The 27,261-nt window shown below is 39.3% G+C and overlaps 1 protein-coding gene across 7 annotated transcripts; it reads right to left on the bottom strand.

The window, feature by feature from the left end:
- Positions 1–486: 486 nt before the first annotated feature.
- Positions 487–25,291, bottom strand: MARCHF7 (membrane associated ring-CH-type finger 7). 7 transcript variants are annotated; one of them, XM_036386569.2, is made up of 11 exons: positions 25,186–25,291; positions 19,349–19,499; positions 15,148–15,306; positions 12,916–13,084; positions 11,124–11,291; positions 8,723–9,517; positions 8,404–8,557; positions 7,986–8,155; positions 6,643–6,752; positions 5,140–5,253; positions 487–1,391 (listed from the first exon to the last, which is right to left on the bottom strand). In XM_036386569.2, exons 2-11 carry the CDS (start codon positions 19,487–19,489, stop codon positions 1,140–1,142), a joined length of 2,232 nt encoding a protein of 743 aa, XP_036242462.1. In that variant the 5' UTR covers positions 19,490–19,499; positions 25,186–25,291; the 3' UTR covers positions 487–1,139. The 7 variants fall into 7 exon arrangements, 5 of the variants coding, with proteins under 5 accessions (XP_036242462.1, XP_036242460.1, XP_036242459.1 ...); XM_036386567.2 differs by adding an exon at positions 23,968–24,095 and having other exon boundaries at positions 8,404–9,517; positions 25,186–25,285; XM_036386570.2 differs by adding an exon at positions 3,247–3,295 and having other exon boundaries at positions 1,241–1,391; positions 8,404–9,517.
- Between the last annotated feature and the right edge of the window lie 1,970 nt (positions 25,292–27,261).

Raw genomic sequence — 27,261 nt, 5'->3', positions numbered from 1 at the left:
ATGCCTAAAGTTACCAGAATGGGCATAGAAATATGCCATTTCCTTAGCATTCCATTTTCTTTCAAGTCTTACAGATGACAGGCCAACTCGTGTAATGCTAGCAAAGTTAACTCTGCAAATCACGAGTTCATTTCAGCTGGTAAGGCACATCCTTTCCTCTGCACAAGTTAGTTTTACATACTGCAACAATAAACTAAACTCATGGCATTTCAACATACTGGACTCTTTGCCAACACATTGTTTACTGAGGTAATTACAAAACTAACACGTATCTGTAGGACATACAATTCCAATACATGTATAAGAATTTATTGTACCACCATTTATAGAAAGCATTTCAATCCAAAATGGTCAGAACAATCTTAAATATCTGGGTAAGAATTCAGAAACAGTGAAGATATCCCACAGATTCCAGCTTTCTATGTTTTCAAGTGTAAGTTCTGGTAGGTATCCACATTTAAATGAAATGGACAATACCAGTAGAGATGCATACCTCTTTCGTCTTTATTTATAAAGAAGTGACAACACTAGAAAACACATTGATAACTGGTGCTTTGAACAGTGAAGGTGGGATCTAAAAAAGTCTGATTAAACTAAACAACCTTAGGTCTTTATCAAGTTGCATATCTGCCAGGAATGCTGAAATGCAAGAGTTCACACCTGCAATATTCCATAATGGAACAGCCACATGATATCAAATATAATCTCAAATTTCCAAAGTGGTACATAAAAAAGCCATCGCCAAGTATTAAAAGACCACTGCAAGTTCTTATTGCTTTTTCAGTTAAATAATAGTCTTCAAATAAGCCTAAATCCAAACAATCTCTACGGTATCTTGCTTATCCTCCTGTTCATTCATTAACAATGGAAGCAATCAGTTATATGATGCAGCAAAAGAGGCATTTAAGAACACCTTAACAAAACCTATTTAAGTACACAGGCATCCCCACCCTCCCCCTGAAACCCCCTATAACCACTTAGTGCCAGTACAGGAGCAAAACCCGGTAAGACAAAGCCAGAAGTCTGACTACAGTAAGAAGAAAACACAAAGGGAGATAGAGCTTCCTTAAATATTCAGAATCCGATGTCTTCCAAAACAAAGTACAACATCCTCATAATTTAAAAAGGGAAGTTGTTTTCTATGTATCTAATCCGCACACATGCTGAGTAGTTCTCAAGTCTACTGAGCTCCACTGTGCAGCGGTTGATTTTGAATTCAACAATGCTTCAAAAACTACAGTAATATTCAATGCGCATTTTACTAAGGAGAGGTATAAAACAAATGCATGTTGATGTTGTTCTTGCCAGTTCAGCATTTCTGCAGCAATTCTGTTTGTTTCTTGCAGTATGAAAGTTCTACCAGCATCAGTCTTCAGAGTCATCTTCAGAAGCTGTTGGAACAACACAGTGTAATCAGAAGCCTTGACAAAAATGTGTGAAAATTAAAGCACTTTAGGATGAACAGAGGAAATAAAAGTGATTTCATAATATTAAATAGCAGACTGCAATACCCACCCAAACCTTGAGTAATCACATAACTTAATTCTTAAATGCATCTCATGTCCTAAAAATGCAGCATTTTCAAATCAAAACTCAACAGAACATACAATATGCTGTGTCCTCCTACTCTCCTTCCTCAAAATAAGAGGGAGAAAACTTAATTAAGCCAGAGATTCAACTTTTATGTAGTGCTTAATGTGGCTAATTCCAGCAGTAGTCAGAGGAGGATATACTCAATCCATGACAGCAGCACCCAACATAAGTTAACACCAAGTTAACAATTTGGATACTAAAATACCTAGAATGATCCAGCAGTCTAAACAGACTCTTACATTATATATATATATATATATTTTGCTTAATGCAACCTGGGCCTACTTGGAAGAAGCTCCTCTCTCCACTCCTGTCCTTTCAGCATATGCAAGATGAACCCAATGCCCGCATATGCACAGGATTTTGTCGTTGCAAGGTGAGTCAAAAGACAAATACACACTTGTCAACTATGGTAGAAAAGTCCGTACACACATCTACATTAGGTTTGTAAAATGTTCCTCTCTATAACAGGAATTTAATGTGTCCTCTTAAGCCAGGTCTGCAGACAAGAAACTATTTATACTGGAGTAACATGTTCCATCCCTGAACACAGAAAGAAGAAAGTCTGACTCCTTGCTTCTTCAGTTCTTAGAAATGTAACTGAAGCGCATCAATAATAAATCTAGAACTCCGTATTCCTCACCTGCAAGTTAAAGGCTAAATCAAATATAGATTGAACTAAGGAGTTAAATGACACTCATTAATTTTTCCTCATGTAAGGACGCACATAACTTAGGAATGAATTCATAACTCAAGTCCACTTTTGACCACTCTGAATGCAGAAATAATCACCTTGAACCAGAACTCCCTCTTTCACACACACACACACACACACACACACACACACACACACACACACACACACTCCCTTTCTTTATAGTATTCCAAATGCATCCTGAGTACTAAAAACCCATATGAAGTTGACAGACACATGCACACTAGGAAAAAAAGGGTAGACCAACTACCCTTCTACTGCCTATTCAACATGCTCAGAAATAGATCCAGGGTATATTTACCAGAAATTTAGATGTATCAGCATATAGTTTTGAATTTAAACACATTAAAAAAAAAGCCATTAGATGAAAGGCAGGCTAATCCTTTGGTTTGCCAAAATTGGCAACCTTCAGACTTCATTCAAGAGGTCTGATAGATCTGATCAAGGAACCCACACAACCAAAAAGTGTGTACGAATGGAAAAAACAAGGGGGAGAAGAGGGCAAGAAAAAGAAAGGGAAGAAAATTGGCAATACAAGTGTCTAATCTAAATACAGTAAAATTCAATTCTAAATGCTTCTTTCATACTACTTTCTTTCCTACTTTCTCTTGTAAAAGGCAGCAACCTGAAGGCCACCATTTATCCTGTAATTATGAATTACCAGAACTACAATAACCAAAGTGTAACTACTAAGGAATTCTGTTACTGATTGCAGATAACACTACTGTGGTCTAAACAACTCTGTGCTGTTGGGAAGTTAATAATGGAGAATTAAAATTGGTTCCCCCTCAGAATAATTCTACTGATGATGGAAAAAGCACTGCTGAGTAAGGTTTTCAGTAATTATATTCAGTATCATGAATCTTGGCAAGGAGGATTGTACTCATTAGCTTTGAGTTGATCTAATGGGAGGGGAGGAAAAGAGGGGAAGCACCTACTTTCAATATCTTCCATATGTGCCTGAAGAGTTCTTGCAAGGTTAATAAACTAGAAACAAGGCAGAGAGAAAGTAGTTTAAAAGTTGCAAAGTTATCTGCAGAAATTTGCAAAGAGTTAGCAAATTTTTCTTCACTTTTTACATCCCAAAGCTTCATGACAGATCTTGGTTACCTAAACCATTTGCCCAACTTCCAAAAAACAATGCAAAATTTAACATAAATCCCCACACACTAGACTTCAAATTGCTATTACACAGTTATTTCAGCTGCAAAATGTTTGTGGTAGCGACTTGTGACATCATCTTCATGTTCTACAGTCTGTAGAACACATCGATTTTGAAAGCAGCAAACATAAACAAGTGTCAGGTTCAATGAAAACCTTTCCTAGAAACTCTGATGCAGAAAAACAATCACAGTAAGGACTTGCATTAGTTAAATCCATTTAATTTAATTCACGACTAATAGGAAAAAACAGAACCCTCTAAATGAATGTGGTTCAGGAAAAATTCATAAATACACTTAAGTTATTGTTTATAATTAAAATCTTAAGAGCATGATTACTATTGGGCAGCGGTGGTGGTTTGAAGTAAGAAACATATGGTATCAAAACCCAAAGCCAAAATTCCTATGATTAAAAAGTCTCAGCCAAGTGGTTTTCGTCACTGCCAATCTGCATCACTGCTTCAGTTAAAAGCCCAGATACTGAGACACAGCAGATAACAAGAGTTTCCACAGCTTGCTCATATGCTTGATATAAAATACTAGCATTGATGCTCTCACTAGTTTAAAATGCAGTGTCACACACAGAAGTATGTAATGCCTCCTCTGATGGGAAACCAGTAAAAACATATTCTGCAATACACTCAAGCTAACAATCTGTGCTGGATGCTGACTGCAATTTTATCATGTGTCTTTTATATCTCTACACTTGTAGCACAGAAACTGGAGCATGGAATACAAGCTCTACGTTGGATCTGTACAGAAAAGAGGAGCACTGCTCTAATACATTAAAAGATTAGGTAGAGCACAGTCCTGCCTCTTCCAAAGATCTACTACCTGCTAGCTGTCAATCATTCCCATATGCACTGGAAAAGGTATAATACTGTCACTCATTTGTATGTAAGAAAAAAAAACCTAAAAATAACCGGCTTTTCAGGTTATTTTAGCTCAGTTGACTAAGAGCACTGATTAATTATCTAGTATCAAATAAACATGTAGCAAACTGGATTTATGAGTGAATCACTGTGCAGAAAGAACTCTCTATGCTGATCTCTTACTGGTTAAAGGTGTACTTAACATGTCCCTAAGCTGGACCTTTAGAGCAACAAGAATGCAGTCAAACGCAATAAAGAGTTTGGACTAATGCCAGAGAACTCACACTACAGCTATATAGGCTGTTGCAGAATGTTAATATTCAAGTACACATTTAGGTGTACTCTGGCAGACAAGCACTCGTCTAGTGCACTAGACAAGCACAAGTTCTAGTCCTTTGCAATATAGAATTGCATAATGAGAAAAATTAAACAAATCAGGTAGTCCAGCATTCTTAACTGCATGTTTGGCACAGAGAGAGGTTAACCTTCCAGTTTTGCATAAATTCACAATAATGACGACAACATGTATGCTAACTGTATGCTGTGTGCTAATGTGTGCTAACTAATGAATTACCAACAACTTTGACAGAAAGTATTCTGTAGCAGAGTACCTGCAATTATGTAGTACCTTCAGCTTCGAATCAAACACAGCACACTGACAAGCACAGCCCATTTTAAACCTAAATTTGTTTTAAAAGTGTGTTTCTTGGGTATCTAGCTCCTAGGTCACCCAACGTAACAATCTGCTTCCAAGTTCTCTGTATGAGTAATTCCTGCCAGAAAATCACTGCATACTTACTCTGACACGTGTGCTGGCCTCATTTGCAGTTCCTAACATATCAGAAAAGCGCTGCTCGCATAAGTGTAACAACACTACAAGGTAGAGACCAGAGCTGATAAATTCATAGTCTGCCTTAAAGGAGATCAAAAGAAACATTCAGAATGTCAGCAATACATCTGCATATATGATTCAAGTAGAACAACAATTAGATTTTTAATGAAATCATTACAAAGTTATCTGTAGCTGTTCGAAAGAATTAGGAAAATGTAATACTAAAAAATTTAGGTTGCTGAAAAGCTATTTATACCTCTGGTCCTTCCCATCCACCCCAAATCTAACCTGTTATCCTTGAAGATAAATAGAGTTCTACAAATTAAATCTGTCAGCCTGATTAGTTCAGAGGAAAGAATGTGCGAATCGGAGTATTATATCACTTGGGTAAATCAAACCAGTATTGCTGGTTTCTTCTCTGTGGTCTCAAGGATTTACAGAAAGCCAAAATAAAGGAATATATTTTAAGAATGTTATGATGTTATAAATATTTGAGAAATTCCTTTACCTGCTAAGATAAGAGAAAAATTTTAAAAATGCTACTGCTGAACAGATAATTTAGTCAATTCTTTAGGGAAAAAAAAAATCAAAATTCTTATTTCTAATAAAGTGCAGTGGCAGTAACCAATAAGCACTAGCACTAAAACAAGATGTCTTGAGAAAGACTTTTCAGAGACTTCCCCGACTGATAGGAATTCAAGTACTAGGGTAAGAACTTACTTTAAATAATAAAAAAATTAGAGCCTGATGTTTTGCCCCAAAATTGATGTCACTTGGCATGGATTCTTACAACTTGGTATTTTCTTTAAATATTCGAGATAGGATAATAGCATTAGTCGTCATATATCGTCAGATTACAACCCAGAGAATAGGGAAAACCCCTCTGAATAAAGTTCATTAAAAACACCAGCTCTGAGTTATTTACTCTTTTTTAAATACTACACAGTCCAGTAGGTCTAAGATATTCTATTTTAAATAACAAAAGTTATACCAATGGGCCTTTATTTTTAAGTTAGGAAATTATTAAAAGGAGCAGTTAAAAACTGCTAGAACAGAGGTTAGTTTCTACCACTCTAATGAAATAAAAGAAATTTGTAATTGTATGTTTAAAACAACTGCTAAACTGTGTTCAAAAACAGCTAAAAGTGACAACAACGCCTGACTATGAAATTCAATATAATCATGCTAGAATTCACACTGCACCTATGTGGCACAGACACTGGATTACAAAGCTAGATGACAGATATGCAACTAAGGAAAGAGATATGTTAAACTTACTGAAAGCTCAGCTGTAGGAAGCATAGCAGGAAGGTAGTGGTAGTTGGAATATTGAGGAGAAAAATCTGTTCCACATTAACATTACTTTATATGCATAACAGCCCTTCTGAAATGGAGATGCATTTGGCTTCTCTAAAGACTGCCCTCCCAGCACTAAAGCAACACTTACCAAATAAGGTAAAATATACTAACTTGTTCATTTGCATGTGCCCTATAAAGTTCATGAATGTCAAAGTCTTCCAGATTGAGATGCAACTTCTCTTTGCACAATTCACAAGTTGTCACTGCTTCCAAAGAAGAACCTGGTGGGGTGGCGGGCAAGGGGAAAACTCAGTGTCAAGTTTCAACAGTCTGTAACAAACAACACACTCATATACACATTAAAAACTCTACGTAATTTTTGACTTTATTTTGCAGAGCAAGGTTAGAAGAAAAGCAAGCCTCTAATAGGAATGTAGTGACATCTGCTACTGTCAGAATTTAAACCCTGTAGAATGTTTATTCTCTATCCAGCTGCATCTATTTTGCCTCACATTCACTCTGGGCATTAATATGCTTCTTCCTGCAAGTATGGCATAAAATCGCTTCTTGGGCTTTCTGAATTTTACCGTGTAATTCAAATACACACTAAAGTAAGAATAAATACACCACAACAAAGTTATTATTAAGTAACATTTTGTCTTAAGTACCAGTTTTAAAACAGACTCCTCCATAAGCAACAAGATGAACAAAGCAAGTTGATAGTGGACTTCTGTCTTCATATATAGCTAAATAATTCTAATTCTTTTTCTTCTACAGGCTGAGGCTTCTAAAACATCCCTTCGCTGATGTGTATCCTCTGGTGCTGAGCAAAAACTTCAGATACTAGCACCTTCCTTTGGTATAAAGTATTTCATGTATTCTATCAAGCCACCTACTTTTAAGAATACTGCTAATAATAACTTTGTAACAGTTACAAACCAGTCAATCAATCTGTTACAAAAATATTTCTACGGCATGCAATATCTGAAATGTTTCTTAAAGAATTATATACGCACTTTTAAGTAATTTTTGAACAAGCATTTTTAAAGTGCCTTGAATAGGCGTTAATATCTTTAAGAAAAAATTAACATACTTTAGTTACAATTCAAAATAAATTCTGGATTTTCAAATTCCTATCACTGCTAACAGTTAGCTCAGCTATAGAAGTCTTGGAAAAAACCACAACCATTTCCATAAGGAAGGGTGGGGAACAAATGCCACCCAAAGTGGTACAACTGAAATGGCAGAGTAATTCTAAAGCTACACTTCTGCAACATTATTTTTCATCCAAGATCTTAGTAGACAACCCCAAAAAATGCAGTTCTCTAAACAAAAAATACAGGTCTTGGAACTACTCACATGAGAAGCTGCACAGAACACAAAAAGCCTGGAAGTGCCATACTGCTGTTTGTCCCCACTGCTTGCTTTTCAACTAAATACCCCAGTAGGTGCAATCCTTCCAATAAGCCTCCCTGTATAACTGGAAGTCTACCTTGGTCTAGAGTTTGCTTTACCTGAATTTATCTTCGACTGCAGCCATTTTTTCATGCACTCCTGGTGAACATACTGCAGACTTCCAGTACATTTGCATGGCTCTATTAAAAGGTTGTCAGAACTTGCAGAGGACATCTGACAGATTCTGCATATGTCACCCTCTTCATCTTCAGAATCTTCTAAAAGTAGGCTGAATAGGATGGAATACCAACAAACGCTGTGACATTTCACACGGGGCTTTTTATAATGAGAATTCCACTTATCAAACTGTTCTCAAACCCATGAGAATTAAAAGTTTCTTTAAAGACAAAAGTGAGAATACAACTGAGTTGCCACCTCCTCTAAAAGAAAGTTGTTTATTTTAAATCATGATTGCAGAAAGCCCTCTCAGGTTAGAACAGGTATATTTTACTGTTCCAAAAGAACATACTAACTTACCTTTCCTTTATTTTCTGGAGTCTTTCCGGATCTCTTGAAGGTGGTATTTTAGACTTGCCACTTTCTTGTCCATCAGACTGATTCCAGCCAGAGGGAATAATATCTACGGTTATCATAAGATTGTCAGACAGACTGCTTCCTAACGTTGGAGGCACTGCAAAGCGAAAGAGAGAAGCAGGCAGAATTCCTGAACCTCTTCCACTGGAGGCTGAATCCGGTGGGGAGGCAGTAGCTGTAGAAATAACAGATACTGCAGGCGTTGGTCTGCTAACAGAAGCCCGAGGAGGGCTATCTGATGCTTCAAGAGAGGTCTCCTCACCTGACCCTCTCCTTCTAAAGACATGTTGTGATCTAGCAGTAGTATCAGGGGTAGAGATCCTTGCAGATTCATCTCTTCCTTCTCTTCTTCTTCTGGAAAAGAGAGGTGTACATCTGTTCCTCAAAGAGGACGACAACCAGGATCCTGTGCTCCTACTTTCAGTGTCTGGTCTGTAACTTTCCCCATCAGAATCAGAGCTGCGATTCTGTGAAACTCCTGATAAACCCCATCTTCGTCCAAGAAAACTGAACCCCTGAGAAGCTTCGGATGACTGAAGTCCTGGAACCTCCGGAGTTGCAGCTCCATTACTACTTGACAGAGCAGTAGCTTGAACTCTTGGGACCGCTGTTGACTCTTCAGGGCCTAACGATCTTGTATGCAATGGGTCTTGGCTAGACCTTCGAGAGAAAAATGTGGATGACATACTAGATGCTAAACGAGACAGCAGCTGTCTGGTTGTGCGCCTCCCTTCGCTGTCAGCTGCAGACTCATTCAGTGACCTCTGAGAAGATAAAATCCTTTCGGAACCACTTGAGGAAGGGGTTTCATCTCTAATGGCAGTAAGAGAAAATGCTGGCTGCACACTCCTGTGGGGAGATTCCAATTCATTTCTCCTTTGTCTTGAAGAATGGCTGGATCGTGAAGAGCTCACGTTAGAGTCTCTGTTGAAAAAAGATGGCTGATGATCGGAAGGCAACTGGCGGTTCATGGGTGCATTCAGCCTCAAAGTGCTTAATGAGTTGTCTTTTGGTCTTGCTCCCTCTGCATATGAAGAGGCAGGCCTGTCTTGAAGATCTGTTGCAGAAAAGCAAAGGAAAATACTGTGATGATGTGCACATACACATCAGGAAACATTCAAGGTTAGGTTCAACAGGGCTCTAGGCAACCTGTCCTAAATGAAGATGTCCCTGCTCACTGCAGGGGGATTGGACATGGGGATTTTAAAGGTCCCTTCCAACCCATACCATTCTATCATTCTAACAAGCACATCTTCTGTAAATGCTGTCTGAGTATCTCAACACACTGAGAAGAACTCCACTGCAGATGAACCATAGTTCACATGAAGCAGCTGAGGTGGCTAGTGTCCTTCCTCAAACAGCTGCACTGGGTGGTTGTGGGTGGGAAAAGGGGGAAGAAGAAACAAGCATGAATAGATGAAGGTAGGAAACAGAAGCTCTCTATGTAGTCTCAATTTTAAAACTTTCATCTTTGCAGTTTTGGTGACTTTCTTTTAATGGGTGCTGCATTGCAATCACAATTTACTGCTCAAGATGAGCTTTATTTATCTGGCAGATTCCAGCTAACTAAACATCTGCACAGATGCCAATCATCTACCATATGCTTTTGATTACACATCAGGGAACACAGCTGGGAGTTTTTTAATAGCACTTAATAGCAGCACTACTGCTAGAAATGCAGCATAGACAGTACAAAGGCTGCTCCCCAGTCCACTTCTCCCATAAGGCTCTACCAGGTAGAGTAGCTGAACTGTCCACTTACTAAAAAGTGCTATGAGTATGATGACATTAAAATATACTCTTCTGTCAAGGCAAGACTCCAGGACAAATTCTGAAAGTAGTTTTTAGCTTTTCTGCTTATCTTCTATACTTAAAAATGTGGCATTTTCTTTAACTTCTGCATTACAAAATACAACCAATGCACCTGCAAAAAGTTGCAGATCAAGACTAATGGTGAGCTTCCCCTGAGACAGCTCTAGAACATCACAGCACTCTGAACAGAAAGTGAAAATTACAGTGCTGAAGTCCTTACTAGTCCTAGCAGTTGCCACGAGACAAACCTCTCAGCTCATGTCAAGTGTGTGTTTATTCATTTTTATTCTCAGTGTTCTAACAGTTTTCCCTAATAACCATTTGAGAACCCAAATAAAAAGAGATAATATGCACCTTTAAGAAAAAACTTCCCCGGGTCAAATCAACATTATTTCTCTTCCCATACCTAAATACAAAGAGTTTTTAAGACAAATAAGAAATGAGCTTTACTGAGTAATTGCAGAGTTACCGTGGCGATCATCAACACCACAATGCATCTACAAGCTAGACCATTCATATATCCTTCAATGGTTTGGTCAACACATGGAAAGTGGCCAACCAATTTCATTTAAAAGGATACTTTAAAATCTATTTTGTGTTCATGTTTTGAATAAAATATTAAAAAAACATGCCCAGCGAAGTTTTGGATGCTCCATCCGTGGAAGTGTTCAAGACCACATTGGATGAGGCTTTAAACAATCTGGGATAGTGGAAAGTGTCCCTGCCCATGGCAGGAGGTGGAACAAAAGGTGCCTTCCAAACCAAATCATTCTGTGATCCTATGAACATGTTAAGAAACTAAAAGCCATACAAACTGTAGGTTTATGAGCTTTCAGTTACACGAAACATACACGTTGAAGGTGGAAAGTCACTGTTTCCGTAGCTGGGATCCAGCAGGTTATTAACAGACAGATCTGTTCTTCTTTCTAACTGTGTTCGCTCTCTCACCAGATCAGTTCCAAGGGAGCCAAGCATTACTGATGAAGATCTAGGAATCCTACTGCATCTCCAGGAGGAATCTAGGAAGAAAAAGTAAATAAATCCCCTCTTTTTGTAATCACCTAAAACTCCATTAAAACTGACACTTACACAGACATTTTCGCTATTCATATCAAGGGCAAGTTTAACATTACCACTAGGCTGACCAAGGACCCAGCTGCCAACATAAAGCTAAGTGCACTCTGCTGATGCAGGCACTTACTTCATCTTGCAGAAAGTTGGCTCTGAAAGCTACATCAAACAAAAAGTAGAAATACTTTTGTGAAGAGTCAGACCCATTAACACTCTTACAGGATACAAGAGGAAGAGAAGTAGCATCTTGCTTCCTAATGGAAGTTAGTTTTGTTAGTTTTTAAAGATTTCACATTATAGCAAAACAGCAGCTTGAGACTTAGCAAATACTGCCATTCTACTTGACATTACTTAAATGAAATTTTGTTTCTCATAAAAACAGCTGATGAAGCTTAAATGCAGTTTAGACACAACTTCAAGAACAATGACTAGCACTGTCCTTGTTCATATTACAGAGTAAAACACTTCAGCGTAAAAATGGATCTTGGTTTTTGTTAACAGCTCCAACAACTGCATAGCAAGCTGTTATATACATCAGCTGGGGACAAAACTCTAGTTCCAAAAGAGTCTTCAATGGCTCTGAAAAATTCACCTTGATATCACTTCATTGCTAACTTAGAAAAAGAAATTTAAGCACTCATTGGTCGGCAGTGTGACAACCAACCAACATAGAAACGGAAAGATAAACAGTCCTACACCACGAGAAATGTTAATGGTTGTCGTTTCATTAACAGAGTAAGAAAGTATCAATAATACTGAGGTTTGAGCACGAATTTATGAATTTTTATTTGGATATCTATGCAATTCCATAAGGGTTTTTTAATAACCCATTAATCCATACTCACAAGGGTAATCTGAATTAATTTAATGATCTGTATCAAAATGGTTTAGAAATATTTTCAGCATAAGGTTTTGACTGTTACTTCCTGAGCTTTAGATTTCTGCTGGCATATTGCATAAATTCTGTCTATCCAAGTTTCACGAACTTACCCACAGCTTCAATGAAAGTCTCAGGTTTTCCTGAAAGAGCTCTTAGTGTAGAATGTTTCTTTAGCCAGGACCTAGAGAATGAGTTCAGGCCCTGCTAAAAAAGGAACACTTTCTTCCCCGACCCCTAACAACAGTGCTCTAACCAGCCATGACGCTGTGCTTGAACATATTGCTAAGTATGGTAAAGATTTCCTTTCTGCTGTCCCAGGCACACATTGATGTATCAACACCATCTGACTCATGAAATAAGAGCAGCTGTGCTTATTCTTTTCTTGACATCCTAATCAATGAAGGTATGTTTGAGCCATGAAGTTCAGTTTGACCACAAATGGAATAGGTACAGGTAATAATTCTGAAATGGTATGAGTACAACTGGACTTTCAAAAGACCATGTAAACAGCATACTCGGAACTTTGGAAGCTGTTATCATTGTGAACATACTCTTCAGACAGGCATAAATTTTCATTAATTAAGAAAGATAAAGGCATAATATTTGAAGCAAGTCTTTTAAAACTTGGTAAAACCTCATCTTACTACTCAGACAATTTTGATGTAACTCAGCTCAAGCAATCAACCACTCACCTGAAAAGGCAGCCAAGCCATTACTTCTCACAGAAGAGGTAGATGTACAAGATAGTTTAGGTCTCTTTGAATCACTATCTTGCTGCTGGCTATGCAATCTTGGATATGCTCCCTGAGTTCTCTCAGATTCACCATAACACCCAGACGTGAAATGAGAAGAAGATGTAGACTGAAATAACATTAAAAAATAAATTACATAGTACATCAGATGCACTTATACTCCACAAAAGTGTGCATAACGTAAAACTCACAAACATTGTGAAGAATAACTTTAGATACAAAACCTTTTCTTCAAAAATAAAGTAGGAATTATGCTTGTGCTCTTGATTAGTATTTCTAGGTTTACTCAAAAGTCCTACCAACAAAAGTGAGTTTCTGTAACATTCAACATTTTATTTCCTTTCCAGATAGATGTGGCTTACAACAAAAAATTGTTGCAAAAAGGGGGAAAAATTATATTCCTGGCCTGTAAGATGCTATAAACACAATCAAATATAGCTTTACAGATCCCCAAGGGAACATATCTTGCTGTCCAGAAATGGCCAAAACTTATTTTTTATCAACCTAAAATATAATTAGCTAAGGAGTGGGCCTCAGGAAAATTGTTTGAAGCAAGTATACTTTGATTACAACAAGCTTAAGCGCAACTGAAGGATTTCAGAGAAAAGAACAGGTACAAAGCAACTTTTGCAGTGTACAGCACCGAAATAAAACAGTTCTCAAAAACTAGCACTATAGGACCTAGAAAAAAAAGTTTGGAATAGCCTACAAAGCTGTTTATCTGGTTACTTACAGTTAAGGCATTCATCTTCTATTTTAAATACTTCAGGTTTATTTTTTTCATATAAAAAAGAAAAAGTTAAGCTCAATCAAAAAGCTGAATTGAGCTGTTTGTCTTCCCAGAAACTATCCACAACCAAGATCATTTAAAGATCAACCAAATTAGAGGACATTATATCTGTGGTTTATTTCTACTTAGTTATGGTTTTTACTAAGTTTAAACCACAACTTCTTACTCTTTCACACTAAGAAGTCTTTTAAGTATTTCCCTCATCTCATCATAAAAAAACAGGGAAACAAACCAACATTCAGAAACCAAGTACAAAGCCAGAACACTTTCCCTTATTAGTCTTCTATTTAACATATCACTTATTTTTTAATCATTTACTACTTGATATGTGGAATTTTCAGAGTGTCTTCTGCAAGGTTCACTTGCATTAGAATTTACTTCAAGAGAATAATTAACCTTAATGGGGGAAAAAAAGGGTTTTTACCTTGAAAACCATAGCACTAATTTAACTAGATATGTTGACCACTTAGAAGCACAGATTGCATTTGCATTTAAACTATAGGTAGACATCTACCATGACCTCCCCTGAAGGCCAACACATGCACACTAGTTCCTCCCTCCTCACCCTCCAATATCTCAGTGTCTTCACCTTTGACTCACCTAAGAAAACCAACACCTCTTTAATGATGCGAGCCCAAACATCTTTCCCTTTGAAAGTGAGTAGAATTTTTATTTCACTATCGTCCCGCCAAACTTGTTCAGAGTTTTCTGCTTTTCTTAATATTTCTACCACGCTTTAAAGTGTTTCTCTGTCACTCTACAATGCATAAGCATGCCACAAGCAAACTACTTTATTCTTGGAGTTACCAAGGCACATTCTAGAACCCATTTAAGACAAACTCTCATGGCCTGAGTCTTGAATCTCAAGTAACCATTCTTTTGCTTGTAAGTAAGAACAATCAGACTATGAACTACACCTCACAAGTAAATTTCCTAAAGTAGGTCTCCAAACCCATGAACATTGTGTTAACTCACAAAGCTAGCACCCAAGAAACACCCACCCACCCCCCCCCCCCCCCCCGGGAAATATCTGAGGGACGGAGTATAATTAATATGAACTTTGCCATCCACAGGACTATAACATGTCTGAGATTCTAATGACCCTCTCCTTTTTTCTTTTTAAATGGACTTTTACAAAGCTACTGACTTTAAATGTATTTCTTAACTCTTAGTAAAACTAATATACACCACTATTTTCATCCTCTGAATGTTTTTAAGCACTGCTATCTTCTAGTTTTTGCTCCATCTTGAATTAGTAAGATCTACTTATCTGAAAATGTTACAGAGAGCCCCTGCTGGCAGCTTTTCAGATTGGGAAGACTAAAGTAAAACCCTGGGGTTTCAATATTTTTTCCCAATTATCACACATTAACAGTTCTCACCAATCTGCTTCTGCTTCCCAAAAATCTTCCAGAATGAGGGTGATCAAGTGTCCCTGAGTAGCGCGTTGGAGATGACGCTGTAAGCTTCCAAGGAGTTTCACGGGTGTCCCTTTCTCCAATTCTCCAGTCTCTACTGGAACTATTCAATACACTGGATTCCTGAAGAACAACGTGATTATCATATGCATCTTGTAACTTAAAAATAATTCAGTATCTGGTATGAGTATTGAAAATACAGGGAAGTGGGTGCAGTAACAAATCTGGGAACATTTATTAAGAAACCTTGAGGGATAGCCAAGAAATGAAACAGGCTTAGAGAGAACCACTGGCAAAAGGAAAGTTTTGTTATTCGCTTTATTTTATTTAAGTACTTTATAGCAGCTCCTTCATCTGTCCTCTGTCTTGAACTAGGACAATAAAAAGTCAAAATGTAAGGTTTTTGAGGCATTGGCCTGACTTAGGTACTGCAGCAACAGGGCAGAATTAAGGGCCTGATTTCGAGTGTTATGCAAAAACCCCCACAGGTGTAGAAAGGGTCTCTATGACAACAAAAGCACCTCTTTTGCCACTAAAACAAGCTGAATTTCAATGAATAGGTCATAACTGAGGAAAGACACTGCAATTTAATTTGCTCCATAGAATAATAATGGAGATTAGCAAAATTCATAGAAATAACAGAAATGCAACCATTTTATTAATACTAAGCAGCATTTTTGAGTGATTATTTGTCCATTCTCTTTCTATGAACTATGAGTACTACAAACACAGTAGTTGCTGTCACCATCTCTTAAAAGCAACAACAAAGCATTCAAAGCCAAACCAAAATAATACAAAAATCTCAGCCTGTTTTCTTCCTTCATTTCAGCTTCAGATTATTTAAAATCCCTTGTCAGAATTTAACAATTAAAGCCCTACATAAGGTATTCTGGTTATGGCGTTTGTTTCAGCAGCTGAAAAATGTTATCAGGAGAACATTCAAAACAATTTTATAAACTGCTCTTGACCCTATGCTTCCACTGAAAAAAAACAAACTTATAATTCATTTGTCATAAAATGTTTACTATGTTGTATCGTAAAGGATAGGATTTTTTTTCTCATACTATGACACTAGTTCGATTTTTTAATTTTAACCCTATATCCCATACATCTGATTAGTTTACAATTAACCTCTTCATTATGCCTCCTCAGATAAGCAGGGGCTAGTACCCAGATTGATCTCTAAAGTGCATGACGTACAAGAATTCGATATGTGCATGGAAAAAAAACCCAACAAAACAACAAACCCATCCAATGGAAACCTTTCGTATTTGTTAGCCCTAATCAAAACCAAATATAAATTTGACTGATCTGTCCCAGAAGTTTTTGAGTTAACTTATAATCAAGTGTTCTCTCTATAGAAATTCTGTATTAAAAATCCAAGTCCTCCTTATACCTAAAGAATTACTGATAGTCCAAGTTTTTCTTCCAAATGACAAATTTTTAATTATTTGTAACTGAACTAGATCTTAAATACTTTATGGTAGGTTTCTTAATGGATTAACAAAGTGAAAATGCCTGTCCTTTGTATTCCTATCTGACTGGACTTAAACTTTCTTGCTCTGTAATCTTAACCTGCCCAGCAATAAGGCAATTTGTTCCTTCCAGCTCTGTAAATACCAAAGGTTAGTCAAGAGAGGGAGCTTCCTACAGTTTTATCACTAAGCACCAGTGTTGTGTAATGAGTTCTCAGACTACCTACTACAAACTGGGAGTGGAAAAAAGGGATACAACATAATCTTCTATACAAATATTTTCCCTGCTGTTTTAACTGGCAAGTGTTATGAGATCATTCCTCAGCGGAGAATCACTTTGCTCAACAGGAAATAGTCAAAAGAATACACAGTGCAGTGAACACATTGCAATTCATGTAATAAATAAAATAATGACAGATATGTTGTGTCAAAATCTTTTAACAGCACCAGTTCAGCTGAAGACTTCTGATCAATGGCTTTCAGTATACATACACTGTGTGGACTGTGTCCACATATCTCTACAAAAGAGTAAGAGTGTTCAATTTGCTTTTGCTGAGCAGCCAGACAGCAAAAAACATGCAGGACTCCAAAATGCAAAAATTACTGACAACTGCTTCCCCTTGTACATTCAGCCTATATATTGTAGCCTATATAATAGCAAGCACATGCATGCTGAAGATAACAAAAATGTAACACACGCAATTAATTGTGCTAAAAATAATGTTCTACTAGTTGTAAAACTGTTTCTCAAAAAGGCTTTATATAATACAATGTCCCAGACAGCTTGACAGCAGGGAACAAACTCCTAACCATTTTTTTTTAAAATATGAACATTTAATCACAGAGTTAAGTTTCTGCAATTTCAAAGACCAAAATGGGCTTACATTTCTGAGCCCAAAACTGAGGTGAGAACTGCTGACAGAAGCAGAAAAAAAAGTACTAAGATAATTGAGCAAAACTGCTATTTCTACGGTAGTTTTATCTCTGCTTCCCATAATACCCTCCCAAACTGCAAGTACCAGCAGAGTGTGAATACTTCCTCTTGAGAACACTTCCCTTCCCCACAAAAGTAGTTTGGTTAGTGTAAAATGCTGCTGGTGAAATGGCAAAAGGCCTTTTTTCAGTCCCATGTAGTGCACAGTAAGCCCAGCTGTACTAACATACTAACATGACAGGCTAATGTGGGTCTCTGTTGGTTTTGCACAGTGTGATTTTTGGTAGCTGCCAAAAACCTTGGGGGCCAAAGAGGTGGCTTCTGTAATTAGCAGCTGGAAGCTTCCACTATGTTTGGCAGAGCAAATCCCTGATGGCTCTGAAGATGGACAGGCTGCTGGTTAAGGCTAGGCCAATTAGAGATGGTGGTACACCTCTTGTGATGACAGATTTCAGAAATCAAAACAAAAGGAGGGATGCAGTTTTAATTTCAGCCACAACAGATCAGAAGGTGAGAACATGTGAGGGAAAACAACACAGTGACACCAAGGTCAGTGGAGAAGGAGTGGGAGGAGATGCACCAGAACCAAGATTCCTCCGCAGGCTGTGGTGAAGACCATGGTGAAGCAGGTTGTCCTCCTGCAGCCCATGGGCCCACCAGGAATGCAGAGATCCACCCGCAGCGCAGGGGGGAGGTGCTCACACTGGAGCAGGTGAATTCCTGGAGAAGGCTGTGATTCAGTGGCAGACACGATGGAGAGAGAGGGGCCCTGCTCCCAGGCTCCAGTGGCCTGTCCTTGGAGGACTTCATCCTGTGGAAGAGTGACCCACACCACAGCAGTTTTGGGTGGACTGCTGCTCATGAGAATGGACCCATGATGGAGAAGTTCAGAGAGAACTGTCTCCCATGGGAGGGACCCCTCGGCCTCACAGGGGAAGGACTACGGACCCTGAGCCAAGCGGAAGAAAACCTCGGGTGAGGAACTGACCAAAATCCCCATGCCCTGTCTTCATGCACTGTCAGTGGGAAGGAGGGAGGGGCTGGGAGAAGCAAAGGTGTTTTTCAGGGATTATTTTACTTCTTATTATCCTCCTCTGATTTTGTTAGTAATAAATTAACTTTATACCTTAAAGTTAAGGCTGTTTTGCCCTTGGAGTGTTTTCTCACAGTCCTTATCTCAACTCATGAACCCTTCATTAAGTTTTTCCCTCCTCTGCCCAGCTGCAGCAGGGGAGGATGAGTGAGCAACTGCTGTGGGTGCCTGGCATTTGGCCGGTGTCAAACCACAACAGAGTCTAAAGCTCCTCTTCGTACCTTTTCAAAATATAAACACAGGAGGTGCTGCAGAACGGTATAGCCTTGTTACTGACAACATACTGTACTTTTTGCATCACCAACACATTAGGTGTAATGCCCTACACACATCAAAGTTCAAACAAAACCCTCATCTCTCCCTCAACAAAAAACTCCATTTATCCAGATTTAGGATGGCAGTGGTTCATAAGAAAATAGATCCATATTATCAGAATGCCCTCTCATTCATTAAACAGCTGATTTCTAAAGGTGCAGCTACAAACAAGAGCAGGTAAAACCAGAAAATCTAGAACTACCAGTTCAATGATTACTGTCATTGGCCTGGTTAGTAAATTCTTGCATTTTAGAAATTTTTTTGGCTAAGTTTTAGGGCTTTTCTTGGTTAAAAAAGACACTTTTAAAATTATTTATACTTTATAAAAAGGAAAAAAAAATACATTACCTGGTATCCAGATTCTAATCTCCATGAAGATTCTCTTGTACTATATGCACCAGATAAACTGTTTCCAGTTCTAGATCCTACAGGAGAGCTGGAAGCCTGAACAGATATCCTGCGAGGAATTCTTGAGGGTTTTGACTCCATCCTTTGTATCCTGTACAAGGACATACTGATCATTTTTTTCTCATGGAAGCAGGGAACTCATGCAAAATAGACACAGGTCATTCTGGGTATAACATAAATATGACTCACACATACAAATATTTACACAGTGCTTTGGTCTGACTGCATCAGCAAAATGGGGAAACAAGTTCTTATCCTAGTTTTTGTAACCCCTTCTTTACATCTCCTCCCATCCCTCATCAGAAAACTACAGTCCCTTTTTATTATTTTGTTACGATATATTCTTGCAATTATAAGTGTAAGAGGTACTCCCTTAAGAACCACACAGTACTCATATTAATGCAAAATGAGTCAGGAACAGATTACTCAGATTTCTCAAATTAATATATTACATTTTTGCTAATGAACTGCATTTCAACACTTGCAGAAATTATATTCAGATTTATTCCTCAGGGTTGAAATTGTGAAACTTCACCCTCCTGTGAAAAAACACACCTGCAGTCTATCTGCCTTCAACTTCTCCAAAGACAGCTCCCATGGAAGCTGACATAGGCAAAGGAGCACAGGTTATCTCACAAGTGTATTCATAAATTGACTTCTCACTTGCTGACTCTTTATCTGCCTTTTGCTCTTTCTAGGCATTTCAAAAGAAATACCGTTGCCTTTTCCACATGAGATGTGCTCCTATACTCATCCCTGCCCTTGAAATGGGATCTGACTTAATGTTTACCTAAAACCCAAGACAGCTAGTTTCTTCCTCCTCAGGATAGTAGAGACAGAAGCAGACCACAAACGTTAGCTCCTAAAAAAATTTAAGGAAACTGCAGTATCCTCAGTGGTGTGGTACATAAACAATAGCATGACACATAACAAACAGATGGCAGAGAATCCCAGTGGTACAGGGTGATTTGCCAAAGTGGTACAGTCTATTTAACCACTTCTAATTCTGGCCTACCCTTTTGAGAACAGGAGTAAACTATATTGATTAAAAAAAACCCCTATCCATCAACAAAGCACTCCTTTTTTCCACAATTCAGTCATGCCCATCAGTATCACATTCTGCAAAAAGCTGTTACATCAATCCTGACACACTTCATGTCTGGCTGCAGTTTCAAGGTGAGTCCACATACTCAGGACTTTTAATCTTTGCTCAAGTCACGCTGAATTAAATATTCTACCTGGTAAAAGCCAATGAGTTTGTACAGAACTCCACCAACCTAACAGTATGGACAGCTGAGGTTAGTTTCCTTAACCACTGTTCTCATGCATGTTTAGTTGTTACCTAGCTTTACAAGAGCAGCCAAAATGCTTAATATTGCAAGTAGGACTCTAAAGTATACCAGGTTTAAGTGACTGTTTACCTTTGTGTACAAAAGAGCTACTGGCCCGTATTACAGAGGACATCTGCTTCTAGATCACACTTCCAACACCAATAACCCGTTCATGTTTGCCAAAGTCATCACCAGGTAAACAAGATCTGGTTAAGAATCTAAAATGCTCACTTGCCCAACTTCGCATCAATATACTGGAATAATTAATTAATTTAATTTCCCAGATTATATTTAAAACCTTTGGTAAATATTCAGCAATTTATGCAATTCTCAAGTTGTAAGCACATTTGTATCAATATAAGAATGTTCTAAGCAGCAGTCCAGAGTTCAAAAAAAAACCAGTTGATTGTGGTAGTTTAAAAGAAATTGATTACAAGCCTAATTATCTAAACTACAGCACTCAAGTGGATCATTAGTTCAGTAAAACGTAACAATCATATTCATTCTCAAACTGTAATGATAATTTATCCTTCAGAGTAATCTGCCATGATGTGCTCTACGAGTTTAGTACTTGTATGAAGCTGCAATGAGTGTAAAAAAAGTAACTATCAAAGCTGCAAACTATAAAACTAAAATAATATCACAATAATATAGGCTAGTGTAGGCTGGACAGGACAGCCGTATGTCTTGATGAGATCTGATAGTCAAAGCACTGTTTGTCTGTGTTTTACCCTGATATAAAATACAAGGAACAAACACACAAAATAATGATCCAAGTATGTACTATTAAGTACTCAACAAAGAGTGCTGGCATTATCTCCTCTATTATTGATCATTCTGTTTCTGAATCACTTCGTTTCAGATAGGTGTGGAACCAGATGAATTAAATAGCATAGATAAAAGACAGACACGGACACACAAGGAAAATGCAAAGGTTCTAGAAGGAATGGAAGTTTCTATTAGTAGGAATTAATGTCCAGATGAGTCAGCGGAGTAGACAGAAGCATAAGACAACTTCAAAGACTAAATTATACATCGTCTAATACTAATAAAATTGCTTATGCACCATCCACAGAACAGAGTAAGAGCATTCATACAGAACAGGATGGTGTGGAAGACTGGACACCAGAGCCAACTACCTGCAAAAGATGAAATCGAGTCCAAAATTAGCAAATTCCTTCTACAGACATACAGAAGTAGGCACAAGACTAATTTTCTCCTTCAATGGTAGCCCCAAGAGGACAGACAATGTTACTCATCAGCCTCATCTTGTAAATTAGCACAGGTTGTGATTTCAATCCAAATATGTCAGGATAATACTACCTATAGAGTATTTTCTTTCTACAAGTAAAGAAATCTTGCAGAAACTATACCCAAAAAACAGTGTTTAAACCAACTTAAGGTAGCACAATAGGAAAGGCAAAATTTAATGCGCCAGTTTATGTATACAAACTCTGATTCATTTCCTGCATACAACCTTAATTTTTTTCTGCAGTCTTTGCTTCAGCCAGCAAATGAGAAGGATTTGCTATAAAGATCAATCAGAGTAACATAAGAATAGGCATTTGACATCTGCCATGTCTGATGCAGAAGTGAAAAGATGCTGAATAAAAGGCCTTATGATCTAGGCAAAGAACTTCAGGTCAAGGAAATCAGACTTTACCTTTCCCTTTCAATAAAGATTTGGTGACATAAAGCATGTTGTTAAGATGAATCATTTTTAAAAATCTGCTGCCCGAGAGCTCTTCAATTTCTGGGCATCCGTTATAAAATTTATTTGCAATCCAACTAGGAGAAATCATAGAATAGTTTGAACTGGAAAGGATATTTCAAGGCCGTCTAGTCCAACCACCCTGCAATAAGCAGGGACATCTTCAAGGAGATCACATGGCTCAGAGTCCCATCCCACCTGACCTTCCATGTTTCCAGGAACAGACCATCCACCACCTCTCTGGGCAATCTCTGCCCATGGTTCACTATGCTCATCATAAAAAATGCCTTCCTTAAATTCACTCCTTGTCCTATTACAACAGGCCTTACTAAATGTCTGTCCCCATCTTTCTTACAGACCCTTTTTAAGTGCTGAAAGGCTGCAATGAGGTTTCCCCAGAGGCTTCTCTTCTCCTGGCGAAACAACCCAAATTATTTCAGCCTTACCTCATAGTCTTATCCAGATGGACAGAGATGCAGCTGAAGTCAACGGAGCCATGACATCCATTTACTAGATAGACAAAACTAGATCTAGGCATTTCACCTCTAGTGATCAACACTATTAAGATGTCTTTTGGGTTTCGGAAATTTTTCCCCAGAGTTCTCTGAATACCATTTTAGGCACTGTACCTTAAAGGCCTGAGATGCAACTGTCTTTACAGGTGGCTTGAATACAAACAAAACACATACAAGGCTTATGCTGATCATGGCAACACAATGAGGTGGTTATAAATAAGGTGAGCATGCTAACATGCTAAGCTATCACAGAGCACAGGACAGAGCAATACAATGCTCTCATGCAAAAAAAAAAAACAACCACACTATTAAAGCCACAACAATACTTGTCTGCAAGGGGAATATTGAGCTTGTATACAATATTTCAGAATGAGAATGGTTCCCTTTTACAATATCATTATCTTAAGGGTTTTCCTGAAGAAAAACACTCAAAATCTTAAACATTTTGTTTACACACATAGGAATTCAACAAACCCCAAGTGGTAATTAACATGCTGTAGCAAGTTCTGTAATGACAAAGTAGATACCTCAATTTATGCAGAAGGTAGTGAGACCAAAAAATACTTAAATTTCTTCTCTGAGGAAATAATAACAATTATCATGGAACCAGAAATTGGGTTGTAGTCTGAACTGATTAAAAAGCCTGTTGTTGCCAAAAAGCAAAGAAACACCTTACTCAAATATCACACCTGATGTGCCTTCATTGAGAACCCTCAACGCATCAACCAGTCAAAATGCACTTCTGGCGTCTCCATTATTTTAACACTACACACACTCGTGCCCAACACCAGAAAAATGAGAACATGTACAGCAGGATGAGCAGCACTCTTCTTATCAAAGCAACATATTTCACCAGCTTATGCCATGTTACACTACTTAGCAATCAAAACCTCATGAAAACAATTGAAACAATTCCAGAACCTCCTGAAATAAGGGACATATGCAATACCTCTCAAAACTTGGTCAGAAATCAAGTTCTGAAATAAAACTTTTTAGTCATACCTGAGAAACAGATGGTCAAGTTGATAAAGGAGGTGGAGCTGCACAGCCTATTTTGAGCACACAGATCAAATGTCCTGCCTTCCTTGATCTGTCATCCCTCCAACAGCATTGTAAAAGACGAACTAGACCTAACACAGCCACGGATAGACATAACGAAGTGATAAAAGATCCAAGCGGTCTTTGAGGGAAAGCAATGCAATCTCAAAAGACAAAACCAGTTACTATCCTTAACTGTCCATTTTTATACCCCTTCACAAAAAGGGATTCACAAAACACAGCAAAGATTTCTCTTCTGCCTTGACCCTCTCTATCAATAAAAGAGGAGCAATTTCAGGTAACCACGCCTAAGAGTGAGTAAAGTGTTTGCCAGCTTCCATGATTACTACCAGTTTTAAGCAATCTTGTACCCTCCATCAGAGAGAAGCATAAGCTTCACTGCCTGCTCCTAAATTCATTCTTCTAGCTTGGAACTATGCACTGACACTTCTACCTAAGACTCGAGCTCTCATATCTACATGTTTTTGTGTAGTTTAAAATACAACTATTCATAAGATTTTTCTCCCGAGCAACCTCGGGAGAAAACATGCTCACGTGTCTTCCTCGGAGCTTACTCACAATCACGTTTTTATGACAAACAAGACAGAGCTCACGAGTCTTTCTCTCAGACTCTGCAATTCTTCGTTACGGCTATTTTCTCAACCTTCAATGTAGTGAAATTGACAAATAACTCGGGAGCCTCTCGGGGACCTCTCAGGAGCAAGAATATTTACAAATGTCGACGGTTGCCCACGCTGCCGCGGCTGGTGCCCTAAGGCTGGGCTGTTCTCGCAGCCAGCAGGTGCTCTGCAGAGCCGCCGAGGGCATCTCACCTCCCCCGCCAGGCCCCGGGAAGCGGCTCGCACGGCTCGGGCCCGGCCGGGGCCCGCGGCCGCACCCGGTCCCGCTACTCAGGCAGCATCCGGCCCCAACGGCTGGGGAGAGGCCGCGAGGAGGGCGGAGAGGAACAGGGGGCACCAGGTGTCACAAAGCCTCGCTACGAGCGGGCGCGGAGCCGAGCGGCCGTTGACGGCGATGGCGGAGAGAAGGGCGGATGGGCCGGTCCCAGCACGGCACAAAATGGTTTCCCCGGCCCTGGCGTGAGGCCGCCAAGGCATGCGGGGCCCCGCAGCAGGCGCGGCCCGAGCCGCAGGCGGGCCCACCGCGGGGGTCTGTACTCACCGTCACGGCCGGGCCGCCGCGTAGGCCAGGCCAGGCCGGGCCGGGCCGAGCCTCCCGCTCCCGGCGCTCCCGCAACACAATGGCGGCAGCGCGAGACCGCCCGACTGCCCGGCGCGGCCACTCCCAGCTCCCGCGAGAACTGCTGCCGCGCGGGCCGGTCCCGCGGAAGGGGCGCGGCGGGGGCGGAGCCCTGAGCGGAGCCTGAGGGCTGTGGGCGGGCCGGAGCTGGAAAACCCTCCTGGGAGCGGTAGGATTCCCTTTAGTAGGCCCAGCAGCATCGCCGGAGACATCCGAATCGTTTTCCACGTTCAGCCTGAAAACTGCATCACGCTCTTTGAGTTTTCTGTCTCTGTCACATTCTCTTCCTTGCCTGTACCCTGTAAATTAATTCCCCCGTCTCTCGTCACCGCGTACACCCGGCTGTCCGTGAAGGACGCGGCGGGATGGGGATGTTGGACAGAGCCCCCTCAACGGCAAAGCAACAGAATTCTCGTTCATTTTAATTGCATTGAGGCCTCAGTTATGTCCTCTTGAAAGTAACAGACATTGGCAGCCATTTTTACTTGAGGGGAAGATGTTGCATGATGTTGGAAATCAGGAGATAATCTTCCCAAATTCTTAAAATGCCGAGTCTTCACATAATCACAGCATTTAGATTAGCAATCCTAAACAAATTATGATTTCCAGTGTCCCTGGCCACTACAGAACGTGGGAGAGACTTCACAGTGTGTTTCTGAGCCAGGCCCTGAAGAAGACAGGTTATGTTATTACTAACAGGTCTAGACTTGTATCACAGCTGTCATGAGCCTCAATATTTTACTGATCCAATCTCCATCTGTCATCAGTCTGCAGCAGGGCTTTCCTGAATCCCAGTATCACAATAAGTGCCATAGATCATGCTTTGCTATTAAAATAAAGGAGTGTGCAACAGTAGCAGTCTGGCTATTCTTTAAGGGAGGATAAAAGGAAGAAAAAGAAAAGAAAAAAGAAAATTAAAAAAGGGAAGAAAAACACAAGGTACCCTTACATGGGGCTACAAGACATACAAATTCAGTGTGTCCATGTCTAATAGGTCTGACAGATCTGAGACCTGTGTAAGACCAGCCAGGCTAGACAGGTGGCACCTAAATTGTAGACCATCCAATTGCTATGTTTAGCAACATCCTTGATTCTGTTTCCATTCATGCTTTTAAATATGTTTGGATTGTATTGCATTTTATTCACTTCCTCACACAGAGAAATAATGGACAAAGTACTATTTAATTGGAGACAAAGATGAAGAGCTCGGAAGAGCTGTACAATTGAGCTGGGAAGAGAGGAATAATGGAACAAAAATTGGTATGGAGAGAAAGGCTGTTGGGTTTTTTTGCTGATGGGCATGTTGCCTTTCACCATCATGCCAAGAGCAATGCTTATTGGACTTGGGAAAATCTTGTTTATAGCACCCAGAAGCAGGCCTACTGCCCCAGACAATACCATTTATTTGGCATAACTCTCTCCAGGAGAAGAGGACAGCTAGAATGGGTTCATGAATAATTCCAGCAGTAGCAGTTATTCTTTTTCCTGGCTAGCAAACCAGAGCACTTATAGAACAAGCACTTAGATTTATAATAAATTCAATCCTTAAAGATGTCATTCTGTGTTTTAGTAATGCACAAATCAAGTGTTATTCACAGATCTAGTGAAGTGTCTGTGTAAATGTGGAGGATGAAGCGTATGGCCTTCCCTGCAGCCAGGATAGATCACAGCCACCACTAACCAAGGGCATTATGCTTGTCTTTTTAGAAGCTAGTTAGAAGGTAAGTGGGGAAAGTCCCATCCAATACAAAACTTCAGAGGTCTTCGACTCTGTCTCGCTAACATCAGAACCTGATTTACTGGGAATGCTAAGATGTTATAGCATTCATTGCATTAGCCCTGTCCAATGCAATGCACAAATTGTATTGCTGGAGGGTTGATGCAATGACCTTTTATGAACAATCTATGAGCTCTATGAGCCATTTGCTAGCTCACAGAAAAAAGAAATTGGACTATCACCTGAGTTCATGAACTTGCTTTTTTTTTGTTTGTTTTAAT

The sequence above is a fragment of the Molothrus ater genome, chromosome 7, assembly GCF_012460135.2.
Source record: "Molothrus ater isolate BHLD 08-10-18 breed brown headed cowbird chromosome 7, BPBGC_Mater_1.1, whole genome shotgun sequence".
Lineage (NCBI taxonomy): Eukaryota > Metazoa > Chordata > Aves > Passeriformes > Icteridae > Molothrus > Molothrus ater.
Note: the sequence above shows the minus strand (reverse complement) of the source record. Positions and strands in the feature narration are given on the sequence as shown.